This window comes from Carcharodon carcharias, chromosome 13, assembly GCF_017639515.1.
Source record: "Carcharodon carcharias isolate sCarCar2 chromosome 13, sCarCar2.pri, whole genome shotgun sequence".
NCBI lineage: Eukaryota > Metazoa > Chordata > Chondrichthyes > Lamniformes > Lamnidae > Carcharodon > Carcharodon carcharias.
The window spans coordinates 100,396,708-100,412,241 of NC_054479.1; the positions used below are offsets into that span (position 1 = coordinate 100,396,708).

At 40.1% G+C, this 15,534-nt stretch overlaps 1 protein-coding gene across 2 annotated transcripts in view; it reads right to left on the minus strand.

The window, feature by feature from the left end:
- The window catches only part of kif21a (kinesin family member 21A), a 136,802-nt gene that overhangs the window by 55,746 nt on the left and 65,522 nt on the right, over positions 1–15,534 (minus strand). For both annotated transcript variants that reach the window (XM_041202464.1, XM_041202463.1), the window contains exons 17-18: positions 3,555–3,623; positions 1,555–1,772 (exon numbers count right to left, since the gene is read on the minus strand). In XM_041202464.1, the coding sequence (XP_041058398.1) occupies positions 1,555–1,772; positions 3,555–3,623 (287 nt within the window). The remainder of the gene's footprint in view (positions 1–1,554; positions 1,773–3,554; positions 3,624–15,534) is intronic.

Here is a 15,534-nt window from a genome sequence, read left to right on the forward strand (position 1 = left end):
AGAATCCATTTCCACATGTAAGGTGACAATACCAGCTTCTACTTCACCACCAGCTCTCTTGAACCCAATCTCCAAATTGAAATGACTGTTTGCCCAAGAGCCAGTACTGAGCGAGCAGAGATTTTCTCCACTTAAATAGCAGGAAGACAAAAGTCATTGGATGAGAAATTCAGTCACATGATGCCTCCCTTGCTTCCTCAAGGACAGCCAGTGCTATGGGCTGCTACCTGCATGGGCCACACTGCATTCTTTATTGATTTGAAAGCATACAGTTGTGTCCATTGCATGCACCCGCACAGGCCAACAGGTGTGATGTCAGGATTTCAACCAGGTTCTGAAAATGCCATTGTTGTCCACTCCTGAAAAAAAACACATGAAGCAGCAACATGGACCCTGCAGCAGTATTATTTGAAGGGCCAGGCATCCTGATTACAGTTTAGTAAACTTTATGGAACTTCTATTAAAAAGTACCTGCAAGTACTTTTGGAAGTAGTTTTGGAAGGATTTTGGTGCATTTGCTAGAGAGCATTGTCCATCCTCACAGGGATGGCACAGAATTAGGTAATCTGTCCACACAAAGGCTGTAACAGGTACAGGACCTGGGGGCAGCAATCACAGTGCCTTTGGGTCTACAGCATGAGAAGGTGATGGTGCACAGGTCACAGAGTGGGCCAGCTTCACGTCATATCCTCTGCCAAGTTAGAGCCGCATTCCTCCATGCTCCTCAACAGTGACAGAAGATTACCTGGCAGGTTAATCAATGCACCCCCCTGCATGCAAACCCATTCAGTGCTCTCCTGTATGCCACTCCAACGAGGTCCTCATCAGAGTCCTTTGCTGAAAGGCTTGTCCTCCAAATTATTCTTGGATGAGCTAGTAAATGAACTATCCTTTTACCTTGGCCTAGTTGTAGCCCATTCATGCCCAGTGACACTCAGTATGCTGATTCAAAATCTATGCTAACCTCCAAGGTACATGCAGGGACAGTGTCTAAGCTGGTGGCTACGAGTGTCAAATTGGTGCAATACTGAGATTACTGCATCAGAGGCAACATCTTACAAATGGTACATTAAAATGAAGCCCCACCTCCCTCGGAGTTGCTTGTCATGTCACTGAGGAACAGGGAGTTCAGTGATCTGACCAACATTTGCTCCTCAGTCAACACTGCCTAAAATGGATCAATTGGTTATTCACCTTGTGCTGTTAGTGGGACCCTGCTGCCTAACTATAAGGTCATCAGTAAAGTGTTATCCTACAATCTTCCATGCATCATGTTAGAAAGCAACCAGCAGTGAGAATCTAGAATGATTCTCCTCTCCTATACCCAGGGCATGATCTAAAGTTTTCATCTCCACAGGCACCCTGGGTGAAAATGAACTGATTAGCACAGGCTAGGAACTAAAACCAGAATATTTCTGGTCTGTTCACATTACCACATGGTGCTTTAAATAATTTTGGGAGCTCTGGCAATTTAAAAATTTACAGATATATTATGTGTGGTTGCTTTGTTCTTCATTTAGAAAGTTTAAAGGCTGAAAATAACACAAAAAGTACCTCATTCCATTTGTTTTGTCTGCTGAAGTAGCCAGCATCCGAGAAGTAAGAGCTCTCCCTTTATGTGGGCCAGTGAAGTGAGCAGTTGATCGGTCATGTTCATAAATACTTATGTGGGATGGTGGCTCTGAAATTGGGTCTGGTAAGCTCAATTTACGACTCACTCTCCCAGCTACTTTATCTGACATCGGCTTTGATAGTCTTCGAAGGGCTGTAACCTAAAGATAATAATATTGCACACTTTGAGCAGACCACCGCTTTAATCTCCAGCATTTCACATAAAATAACAGACAACATAAGCCAATACAGACCATGATACATCAATGCAGTCAATTACACTAACACATGAAACGGACATATTGACAGCCACTTATGTCCACTGTTCAAGTTTGAGCTTGCTCATTCCAACCTTACATAAACTTTATTATTTTGAAGATTGTCTCATGCCCCTCCCCCAGCCTTTAGCTCCATTCCGGGAGTCTTTTCTCTACTACAGGTAAATTAGGTAATTGAACATTTCTTCATAATTTCTTCCAAGGCCTGAAATCATTTTGGTCACTCCACTAAATCTTTTTTTGCTGGTCATCTGGATCAGCTCACCTGTAAGTTTTTTTTTAAGCACCTGGTTAGTATTTCCAGAATTTAAAATGGTTTGCAGTAAAGAAAATACAATCTGAAATGTGGACAAACCTCTTTAAAATGAACATGTTATTTTAAGTTTCTTAATATAACAAAAATGTCAAGTTCAGCTATTAGATCCAGGTTATACTAATATAAAGATCTGCTCTGCAATAAGATTATACCTATGAACTACTCTACCTTGTGATTCAATGCTAATTACCCTGCAAAAATAAGATACACAATAACAATAATAATTGTGAGAAACACAGCATCTTATACAACAGACACAATTTTCAATTAGAAAATAGCAATGGTTTCTTCACACTGGACACAGGCGAGTATTTACTTCAACACTGAAATCCACATTGTAAAAGTAATAATTTACTTATAACTTCATTCACATTCACTGCACAGGAATTAAAGTTAGGGCTATTTCCATACCTATTGCTCCATGAATGGCCTGAATTGCAAGTTTGAGGTTTTTGTAACCTGTTAAACTGGTGGTATCATTAATGCACCACTGGAATTAATTCTAACATAACTGTTCAACATTTCCACTGTTGCAATCAATACTAATGTTTGAAGCTTCTGATAGATTTTTGGGATAATGTAATGGCTCTGATTTTGTGGCCAGCAAAGCTACGGCACTTGCCACTGACAGTGGGGAAAAACTGGAGAGAGAGATCTCGCACTCTCCGTGGTACCTATGTTTCCAGATGTTAATTTAAATCTGGTGCCAAGTCAAGGGAATCTCTAGGCATCCAGCAACAGTGATGGCATCAAGCAGGGTAAGCATCTAACCACAGTAAAGAATCCTGACTGACAGAAAACAAGTAAAATGCACCAATTATCCATCACATTTTATATATTTTACAGAGCCAAATAACTGATTGGGGCATAAGCATAGGATTAATGTGAAAGCTGAAATATCAAAAACTTAGGTATTCTTAAAATATGGAATTTCATTATAGAGAAATTTGACATTCCGCAAATATAACATTTATTTTTCAGGGCCAGAAAGGCTTTTCATCAGTAAATATGAATTTAGTACACCACTAAAACCCCAGTACACCTCATTCAACAAGGTACAACTTTTTCAAAGGTTTTACAGCGAAACTAATAGCTAATAAGGGCAAATTCTCATCAGTTAAATAATTTCAATGTGATTTCAGTCTGCAGGGGCTTCAACAGTGCACTTTCTACTGGCAGTAACTTCTGGATTACCATGTTTAACTGGGCACATGTGGACTCCTGTAATGACTGTCAGCTTCAGAAGAATAATGATTGGAAAATATGACGGTTTGTTGTCATTATGACTGCAAAATCTGAACCATTATTACTTTGACTTATGCAAGCACAAATAATGAACATTGCCTCACCTCCTCAGTTTTTCGCCGTAGGATTATTTCTTGTTGTCGCTTTTTAGCTTCCAAAAGTTTCATTTGATGCTGAAAGTTTGAAAAGAAAAATAAACTTAAAATTAAGTGTGAGAAGGGAAAGAAATCTATGTTCCAAACAAATAAAAAGCAAGATCAACTACAAAAGAGCCTTGCCTACTAGAGTAAAATAGATCAGGACATAAAATCAGCGGCATGGGGGCTGTGCTTAATTTCCCAAGCAGTTATATAAAAAAAATGCATTTATATAGTGCCTTTCACAACTAGTGGACATCTCAAAGTGCTTAACTTTTGAAATGCAATTACGGTTGTAATGTAGGAAACACGGCACAGCATGCTCCCACCGCAGCAATACAATGATGGCTAGATAATCTGTCTTTATAATGGTGATTGAAAGATTACTATTGACCAGGCTAGGTGATAACTCCCTTGCTCTTCTTCAAAATAGTGCTATGGAATCTTTTACAAACACTTCAAAGTGTAGACATCTCACCTCATCTGAAAGATGGCATTGCCAAAAATACAGCTCTCTCTCAGTATTTCACTGTAGTGTCAGCCTTGATTTTTAATTTTTTTTTTGCTTGAGTCCTAGAGTAGCACTTGAAGCTGGAGCCTGTTGACTCAGAGGAGAGAATGCTACCAACTGAGCCATAGCTGACACACACATGCATATATATACTTTTTCATGTTTAGGCAAGGTTTTCTTATTGTAACAATATTTAACAAAATGTATAATTTTGCATAAATCTAGTGACATAAAATATTAAATGCCAGGTGAATGACCCTCCTCTTCCTACAATAGTGCCTTGTTCTGGCCACCACCAAACATGCAAACACTTTATGAAGCATTTTCTATGATTGTAGATTGGTTCTGAATGAACCACTTTGCTTTTACTCTTTGGGGGTGCAGGGAAGAGAGCGCGGATGAAGGAATGAAAGACCAAGACTGACAGTGACATCCTATTCCTCAACATCCAGAATGAGGGACGCTGTACATGGTCGATATGACCAAATAAACGATGCTGTAAATGATTTGGTAGAATCTAAGCATCAGTGTGTTATTGCTGGATAATGCAACGCTTGATTGATAAAAGTTGTCTGCTATTTTGTATTTTACTCAGCAAACTATCTAGAATGCTTAGGAGACAACATGCACAAGGTATATTAATAGGCCTGGAAGACAGGTTACCCAAATCCCACGTGAAAGGGAATGCTATGCATTTGAACAAAGATGGACCTGTATTATTGTAAGCCAAGTAATTTTACACTAACACTTATATTTCTGTGCTTACCCTTGGAACACAGAAGGCAATTAGAAAGCGCAGATTTTTTTTGCAATAGCTCAAATGGCATAGCACAAAAGATAAAGCTGAAGCATTTGCTACAATCTTCAGCCAGAAGTGCCAAGTGGATGATTCATCTCAGCCTCCTCCGGAGGTCCCAGCATCACAGATGCTAATCTTCAGCAAATTCAGTTCACTTCATGTTGTATCAAGAAGCGGCTAAAGGCAGTGGATACTGCAAAGGCTGTGGGCCCTGACAATATTCTGGCAATAGTACTGAAGACTTGTGCTCCAGAACTTGCTGCACCCCAAGCCATGCTGTTCCAGTAAGCTGCAACACTGGCATCTACCTGGCTAAGTGGAAAATTGCCCAGATATGTCCTGTACACAAAAGGCAGGGCAGATCCAACCCAGCCAATTACCACCCATCAGTCTACTCTCGATCATCAGTAAAGTAATGGAAGGGGTCATCGACAGTGCTATCAAGTGGCACTTTCTTAGCAATAATCTGCTCATTGAAGCCCAGTTTGGGTTCCGCAAGGGCCACTCAGATCCTGACCTCATGCTAGCCTTGGTTCAAACGTGGACAAAAGAGCTGAACCCCAGAGGTGAGGTGAGAGTGACTGCCCTTGACATCAAGGCCACATTTGACCGAATGTGGCATCAAGGAGCCCTAGCAAAACTAGAGTCAATGGGAATCGGGGGAAAATTCTCCACTGGTTGGAGTCATACCTAGCACAAAGGAAGATGGCTGTGGTTGTTGGAGGTCAGTCATCTCAGTGCCAGGACATCACTGCAGGAGTTCCTCAGGGTAGTGCCCCAAGTCCAACCATCTTCAGTTGCTTCATCAATGATCTTCCTTCCATCCTAAGGTCAGAAATGGGGGTGTTCGCTAATGTTCAGCATCATCTGCAACTCCTCAGATAATGAAGCAATCCATGACCAAATGCAGCAAGACCTGGGCAATATCCAAACTTGGGCTGATAAGTGGCAAGTAACATTCACACCACACAAGTGCTAGGCAATGGCCATCTCCAACAAGAGAGAATATAACTATCATCCTTTGATAGCCAATGGCATTACCATCAATGAATCCCCCACCAACAACATCCTGGGGACTACCACTGACCAGAAACTGAATTGGACTAGTCAATAAATACTGTGGCTACAAGAGCGGGTCAAAGGCTAGGAATCCTGTGATGGATAACTCACATCCTGACTCCCCAAAGACTGTGCACCATCTACAAGGCTGTCATGACGACATTAATGTATATATTATTGAAAATTATTTTATATATATGTGTGTGTGTGTTATAATTGGATTAAAACCAGCTAGCCTGGGTGCTTTGATGTATAGTTTTGGGACGTAACCAGTAAGGTAAAGGGTGCATTTGCATTTTGTTTGATAAGCCAAAGACTGGAGGTGAAATTTTGCACCTAGCTAGGTGACACCAAGCAATGTGTTTATATTACTCATAAAATTGGTACTCTGAAAGGGGTTTATTGTTAGAAGGGGGCCTGGTGATACAATGAGAATTTACATTCAAAGGGAAGCCTAGGTATATACAGAAGAGTTTTGTGTGTGGAAGTTAGAGGCATGTGAGATCTAAGCTGCCTGTAAGCCTACAACTGTCTGCAAAGGAAACAAATTGAAAGGAACCTCACTTTGAATCTGTAAGATAAAACATGCATTGCCTGGTGTCTGTTTAAAGTCTATGGGCTGTTGTTACCTTGAAGGCATTTACCTGGGAGTGATTAATTTGGGGATTTGTTTAAAAGTTATTATGACAGTAATTTGTAGACATGTGTATGTGTTTAAATTTGTTGTTAAATTAATAAATGTTTAATTTAATTTATATAAAAAACCTCTCAAGGCCTGTTGGTTTTATTCCTGAATTCCGAGCTGCATCTCAAAAGTAACAATCGAAAATATAGGTTATGACAGTTGTTTTATTTCCCTCTGGGATTTTAAATAACTCAGCCATTAACAACTGCTATGACATAACAAAGGCATAAGTCAGGAATGTGATGGAATACTCCCCACTTGCCTGGATGAGTGCAGCTCCCACAACACTCAAGAAGCTTGACACCGTTCGGGACAAAGCAACCTGCTTGACTAGCACCACATCCATAAATATTCACTCCCTCCACCACCAACGCACAGTAGCACCAGTATGTACCATCTACAAAATGCACTGCAGGAATTCACCAAGGCTCCTTAGACAGCACCTTCCAAACCCACAACCACCACCATCCAGCAGGACAAGGACAGCAGATAGATGGGAACACCAACACTTGGAAATTCCCCTCCAAGTCACTCACCATCCTAACTTGGAAATATATCGCCATTCCTTCACTGTCGCTGAGTCAAAATCCTGGAACTCCCTTCCTAACAGCACTGTGGGTGTACCTACACCACATAGACTGCAGCGGCTCAAGAAGGCAGCTCACCACCACCTTCTCAAGGGCAACTAGAGATGGGCAATAAACGTTGGCCCAGCCTGTGAAGCCCACATCCCATGAATAAAGTTTTTAAAAATGAGGAAATGATTTTTACACAATAAAACTGACATCTCTAATTTTGCAAGAAGGTATCATGAATCTCTTTATATAATTTAACTTGAAACAATTTAACAGATGAACTGCAAGTTGAACAAAATATGGAGCAGCATTTCATCATAAATAACTTAACACTGAAATTTGTAGCTGTTTTCTGAAAGGAGTCTTCAGGTGGAGAGAGCATCAATACGAGTGAAAGCCTTGACCTTGTCTTCACCAATCGATCTGTCATAGATGAATCAATCAATAGCAATATTGACAGAAATGACCACTGTGTAGTTTTTAAGACGACAAAGTCTTGGCTTCACAGCAAGGACACTCATGATCAGGATGTGTTGCAGTGTACTGTGCTAAATGGGACAGATTTAGAACAGATCTAGCAGCTCAAAACTGGGCATCCATAAGGCACTGTGGGTCATCAGCAGCAGAATTGTATTCCATTGCAATCTAACTTTATGGGCCAGCATATCGCTTGCCCTACCATTTCAATTAAGTCAGGTGACCAACCCTGGCTCAATGAGTATAGAAGAATATGCTAGGAGCAGCACCAGGGATACTTGAAAACTAGAAGCTTCATATGAATGTACTAATTAACAGCAAGAGCAAGGGCAAGAGCAGGCCACATGGCCCCTTGAGCCTGCTCCGCCATTCAATAAGATCATGATTGATCGAATTTCCCAACAATCACACCTTTCACCACTTTATCAAAAATCTAACAACCTTTGCCTTAAAAATATTCAAAGAGGCTGTTTCCACGTGCTATGAAAAATAAAAATTCTCATTTCTATCTTAAAGGGGCAACCCCTTATTTTGAAACACTGACTCCTCGTTCTAGATTCTCCCACAAGACGAAACATCATTTCCACAATCAACCTGTCAAAACTCCTTAAGATCTTAAATGTTTCAGTCATTACCTATTACTCTTCTAAACTCCAGTGGATGCAAGCATAACCTGTCCAAACTTTCCTCATAAGACAACCCTCCCATTCCAGGGATTCGTCTAATAAATCTTCTCTGAACTGCTTTTAATGCTTTTACATCCTTCCTTAAATAAGGAGACCAATACTGTACACAGTACTCCAGATGTGGTCTCACATTCCTTCCTGCAATAAATAACAACATTGTTAGCCTTAATTACTTGCTTTACTGTATACTAACCTTTTGCAATTCATGCACTAGGACACCAGATCCCTCTGCATCTCAGAGCTCTGCAATCTCTCACCATTTGGGTAATATGCTTCTTTTTTTTATTCTTCCTGCCAAAATGGACGATTTCGTATTTTCCCACATTATACTCCATTTGTCAGATCCTTGCCCACTCACTTAAACTATCTATGCCCCTTTGTAGCCTCATGTCCTCTTCACAACTTACTTTCCTACCTATCTTTGTGTCATCAGTAAATTTAGCAACCATACCTTTGGTCTTTTCATTGTCATTTATAAAATTATTTATATAAAAATTGTAAAAAGTTGAGGCCCCAGCACTGATCCCTGTGGCACAACATTCGTAAAATCTTGCCAACCAAAAAATGACCCATTTATGCCTACCCTGTTTCCTGATAGCCAGCCAATCTTCTATGCATGCCAAAATGCTACGCTCTACACCGTGAGCTTTTATTTTCTGCAATAACCTTTCATGTAGCACTTTATCAAGTGTCTTTTGGAGATCTAAGTACAGTATATCCACTGGTTCCCCTTTATCCACAGCACATGTTACTTCCTCAAAGGACTCCAATAAATTAGTTAAACATGATTTCTCCTTCACAAAACCATGTTGACTCTGCCTGATTACCTCGAGCTTTTCAAAGTGCCCTGCTATAATGTCTTTAACAATAGCTTCTAATGTCTTTCCTGTGACAGATGTTAAGCTAACTGGCCTGTAGTTCCCAGCATTGTCTTCCTCCCTTTTTGAATAAAGCTACATTTGCTATTTTCCAATCTAATGGAACCTTCACAGTCCTGTCACATCCAATCATGAAACAATGTTATCAGAGCCAAGCATGTCAGTGCAAAAGAGAAGGCTGAATCTTTCACAATCATCTTCAGCCAGTAGTGCAGAGTGGATAATCCATCTCAGCCTCCTTCATCACAAATGCCAATCTTCAATCAATGATTCACTGTACACAATTGAGAAATTGCTGTGTCCATTGTGCTCAGCCAAGACTGTATGTCTCAAAAATATTGTAATACTGAAGACTTGTGCTCCAGAACTAGCTGCACCTCTAGGCAAGCTATTCCAGTGCAACACTGGCATCTACCTGACAATGTGGGAAATTGGCCAAGTACATTCTACCTACCAGAAGCAGGATAAATCCAATCTAGCCAATTACCACTCCATCAACCTACTCTCAGTCATCAACCAAGTGATGAAAAGTGCCGATTGACACTATCAAGTAGTACTTATCAATAACCAGCTCACCGCTGCTCAGTCAGGGTTCCACCAGACCACTTGGCTCCAGAACCCATTACAGTCTGTTCCAAACATGGACAAAAGAGCTGAATTCAAGAGGTAATGTGAGAATTACTGCCCCTGACATTAAGGCAGCATCTGATTGAGTGCATCATCAAAGAGCCCGAATAAAATTGAAATCAATGGGAATCAGTGGGAAAGTTCTCCAAAAGCTGGGGTCATACACAGCACAAAGGAAAATTGTTGTCATTGTTGGAAGCCAATCATCTTAGCTCAAGAGCCTCATCGCCGGCGACCTTCAGGATAGTGTCCTAGGCCCACCCATCTTCACTGTTTCATCAATGACCTGCACTCCATTGAAGGTCAAGAGTGGGGACATTTCCATTCACAAATACTTAGATCATGAAGCAGTTTGTGCCCAGATACAGCAGGACCTGGACAATATCCAGGCTTAAGGTGATAAGTGACAAGTACCATTCATGCCACACAAGATCCAGGCAATGACCAACTCCACAAAAGTGGGTAAGTACTTCCTCCTTGATATTCAATAGCACTACCATTGTCGAATTCTCCACCAACACCATCCTAGAAAGTCACCATTAACCAGAAACTTAGCTGGTCCAGCCAAATAAATTTTTTGGCTACAAGAGGAGCACAGAGGTTAGAAATTCTGTAGTGTGACTCATCTCTCAATTCTCAAAAGCCTTGCTACCACCTGCAAGGCTCAAGTCAGGAGTGTGTCCTGTTGTCTGGACTTTTGCAGCCCCAATGGCACTCAAGAAGTGCAATGTCATTAAGACAAAGCAGCTCACTTGATTAGCTACCTATCATCTTAAGTGTTCACTCCTTCCACCACAGGCGTAACACTGAAGTGTGTACCATCTACAAGACGCTCCGCTGCAGTTTACCTAGGCTTCTACGACAACACCTCGCAAACCCACAATCACTGTATCTCAGAAGGACAAGGGCAGGAAGTACGTAGGAATACCACCATTTGCAAGGTTCCCTCCAAATGACAGCTCTTTCCTTCCTAGTTGCTGGGTTGAAATCCCTATCTGACAACACTGTTGGAGTACCTGTTTCAGGCAAACTGTAGCTGATTTTTAAAAATTTGTTAGGCCAGCATTTATTGCCCATCCCTAATTGCCCTTGGGAAGGTGATGTTGAGCCACCTTCTTGAACTGTTGAAGTCCATGTGGCAGAGGTTGCAGGTTTGGTACGTGCTGTTGAAGGAGCCTTGGGAAGTTGCTACAGTGCATCTTGTTGATGGTACACAGTACTGCCACTGTGCATTGGTGGTGGAGGTAGTGCATGTTCAAGGTTCTTGGTGGGGTGCCAATCAAGTGAGCTGCTTTACCCTGGATGGTGTCAAGCTTCTTGAGTGTTGTTGAAGCTGCACTTATCCAAGCAAGTGGAGAGCATTCCATCACATTCCTGACCTGTGCCTTGCAGACAGTGGACCGGCTTTGGGGAGTCAGGAGATGAGTTACTCGTCAGAGAATTCCCGGTCTCTGACCTGCTCTTGCAGCCAATAAGTTCTTGTTCAAGCAGGCAGTTCACCACCACCTCCTCAAGGACAATAAATGCTGGCCTAGCCAATGATGTCTACATCCCATGATTTTTAAAAAATGGAGCTCTGCTGGGTAGCAAGCAATGCACAAACAATCTCAATAGGTATATTAATTTTAGCTGGAGTATCTAGCTATTCAATTCTCTACAGTGTTATGTCACATTTGCAACCGATGTTGCCTCAGGGCTTTGAAATATGATGTCACAGTATTAGTGCCAAACTGTCTGACATGCAAGTCGAAAATAACCAAAGCTCACAATGGTCAAGTCTGATGTTTGGTCTCCAATCTCAAAGTCAAAATCTATCAATGTAATTGTCAACCTAATGTAAAATGCTACTAAGGTTTTCTGAGTTGTATTCTGCCTTGGATATGCAAAGAAATGACTTTAATAGAAGATCTTCTTTCATGAATTTATGCTTCTCATGTCAACTGTTTTCCATGCCATAGTTATGAGATGGAATTACATAGAGTAGAGGAAGCTCATGTTACATATCCAAAGACTCAGTTAGAGGACTGAGAACTCAAAGATTGCACACAACTGCTTATCCTTCAAACATATTAAAAAAGTATACATTATTGACTGTAATTGTCATACATAGATTCAATTGCTAGCAATCATTCAATACAAGTGAGTTAGTTAGGTCTTTCCTGCTTTTCGGACTGGAACATATATGGGCAGCCTGTGAAACTTTGTCCGAAATATCACAGTGAAAGGACTGTGTCATGCTATTCCCATTCATAGCATGCAAAATATGGATGCCAAACATAGGTGTGTCTACAGAAACTGCAGTTAAATCGATATCCTGAAATACATTTCTGATAATTTATCTGGATATCATGCAATTGATTAAATTTTGATATGACATGCACTTCCTGCCCAAAAACACTTTGTCATAATTTTACATTGTAAAATAAGTATTTCTAATTGAAACACCAAAGCATTTACATACAAGTTAATTAACTGTGCAAGTAATGCCACTAGGTGGTGCTATATTATCTTTTCTCATGTCAAAATACTAACAAACTGTACCTTTATCCTTTGCACATAACTGAAATATTTATTAAAAGTGTGCTCTTAATTTTTTCAATTACACATTTATGGCACAATTACATTTTCTTACTAAAATTTCTGCACTTCAATCTCTACATTGAAGGACATGGGCTGGACTTGATGCTTTTAGCCAGAGTAATGATATTGTTAACTGAAAGCAAAGTGGGAAGTCCGGGCATGAGCATCATGCTGATACATAAAATGCAGAAACAAACAGATGTCATCTGGATGCAATAAACCCAATTCTGAATAATTTAGCCAGCCCAATGGTTATACACTAAACTGTGTGCTGTCCAGCTTCTCCACCAATCAAAATTCTCTACTAACGAGAATTTATAGTGCTCCCATAATACGAATCAGCACTTTACCAACTGGAATAATGGAGTTACCTAGAACCCGCACCTGTATACTGTATTATTTTATACTTTAGTTTACATTTTAATGTATTGTTCAAAGTTACAAGTAAAAAGAACACTTCTTTATTTCCTGAGTACTTGCATATTAGTCCTTGTGACAAGCATGGCGCTGTACTCCATTGGTAAATGGAACTCTCCCCTAACCAACATTTCAGATTATCCGGCACCACCTATTCCCCACGCATGCCAGATAATAAAGATTTTACTATAATATTTTTCTTCAGAAGTTAGTCATTTGTTATTCAAAGTTATTTTAACAGTTAAAATGGTCAATTTTTAAAAGCTTTATTCAAAATTATGTTGAGTGTTTTGAGAAAAAAAAGTGAAATAACACAGCTATCATCATTAAACACTCCAACTGCAACTTTTGTTTAGTGCTCTGTAAAATCTAGAGTGCATTAAGCTGAGCGAGGACATATACCTTTCCTCATTATAAAGTTGAATTTTGAAGTGAACTAAAGAGCCACAACATCAAGTCTGCCTCTATTTCTTTTTTAAGAGGGTGTGTAAGTGATTCAAGTGCAGGGCCCCTCTAAACAGTAATTTAAAAGTGCTGACCTGTATGTAGGGGCTTTTGGGTTGCTATATGACAGTACAGCTTAGAGGGAACATTGCATGTCACTTAATTTATTGTGTTCTGTTGATATTAATTAGAATGCTTACATTTTTCAATAGCTGTCAGAAGCACTGTAATGCTTTGAGATCTTTGCCTATTTACCAGGAAGAATTTTAGATTAATTTATTTTGCCAAGAGGCGATAGTGTTACATTAATTCCATGAGGGTTAGTTAATTCCTTTATCTAGAATAAAAATAAAAATACCTGGAAAACTCAGCAGGTCTGGCAGCATCTGCGAAGAGGAACAGATGCCAGACCTGCTGAGTTTTTCCAGGTATTTTTATTTTTGTTTTGGATTTCCAGCATCTGCAGTTTTTTGCTTTTATATTATCTGGGATCTTGATTAGAGCCATTAGCAGAAGCACCAAATGATGTAGTTGACACTTATTTATACTCAGCTCCACATCAGTTTAAGACAATAGAGAGTATTGTTAGCCAATTTTAGAGAACATGCTGGTGAACACCCTTATCGTGAGAGAACGGCAGATCTCAGGCTAACAATGAGCAATACCATAAGGTATCTAATGGCATCATAAAAATCTTGCAATGGATGTGCATTTCCTATTTACACACTTTACTTTCTGGTCAGAAGTTTTTTTGGCCACACATTGTCAGCATTTAATTTGCAATGTATAATTAAAATTGTATATCTAATCATTTAGAATGGGAATTCCAATGTCCATTTGTCAGCATTGTTGCAGACCTCTCATGATTAGTTGCACTGTGACTCTTCAAGGTTCCTACCTCCTAGCTCTATTACTTGGCTTATGAATGGTTCCTTTACCTGCTCCTAGGTTTCAGGTAAGCCTTCAACACCATTCCTTGGTCTACTCACAACTTGATTAGCTCTCACTTTGACTCTTGTCTATAGCCTCAGTATGGCCAATGACAGGGTCCCACTCATGTTCTTTTGCCCAAGCTACAGTTCAAAAGCCGGTTCCTGGTCTTCATTGGCTTTTGAAATTCAGGGGTAATTCCATCAGGGGCTTCCAAGACTGCTCTTGAATGAAATTGTTTCTTGTTCCTCCTCATGTCCCATGCATCCATTCCTTCTCATTTCTTTCCTATTTCACCATTTTTCTTACCATAATCAAACCAGAGCACCAACAGCTTTTCAATCCTTGCCATTACCTTCTCCCTCTACCTCATACCACACATCCCTACATCTCTCTCCTACAGACATCTCACATGTGCCACCGAAAAATGGGAACAATACCCTGGATCCCTTCACTCGTCCAAATGACACCAACCACCTGCTCACCTGAGACACTGCCCAAATTGTTCATACCCAGTGTTCCTTTACCAGCTACCACCACAAGGACCATTCTCTCTCAGCCGTTTTATCTCCCCCCTGCTGTTTCAAATCATATTGCTCTCCAATCGGCAATGGCAGTAGCAGCACCACAAAATACTGCATTCCCTACTGCACCACATGCTCCCTTAAAAAGGAGATAATGGAGAAGCAGAAGAATGCAGTGCATAGCAAAAAGGATGAGGACAAAGAGCTAGAAGAGAAAGGGACATAAAGCTATACGGTAAGAAATAAGCAGAAGACAGACAGAAAAGGCAAGAAGTTGTGATGTGGAAACAGCCAAGCAGAACATATCCATTAACTTATTAAGAAAAACACCACAGATTTCTCCACTATATATAGATTAAAATTCTTGTATAAATGTCCTGTTTACAGAAAATTGAGACACAAGCTAAGATTAAAGTTGCACTTTATACATCAAATTAAATAATGGCAAAACCCAATAAGTCAATACTTGGTAACAGATGGCCCTCCAAATTAAGTAGAGATGATCACCAGTTTTTGTAACAATGGAACTTTTTTTTACCATGAGCAGTGCCATAGGGGATCTGTCAGCAATTTTAGTGTCATTGAACTGGGGTTGTATTTAATTAATCAATTAATTAATAATAAAAAGCGTCACTTCAACTGTTATATATTTTGAGCACGAACCAGCCCATGCTTGAAAACTCAGAACATAATGTCTAACATTAGATGTGATTCCACAGTTGTATAGCACTTGCTGAACAGTCCCAAATGTGTTA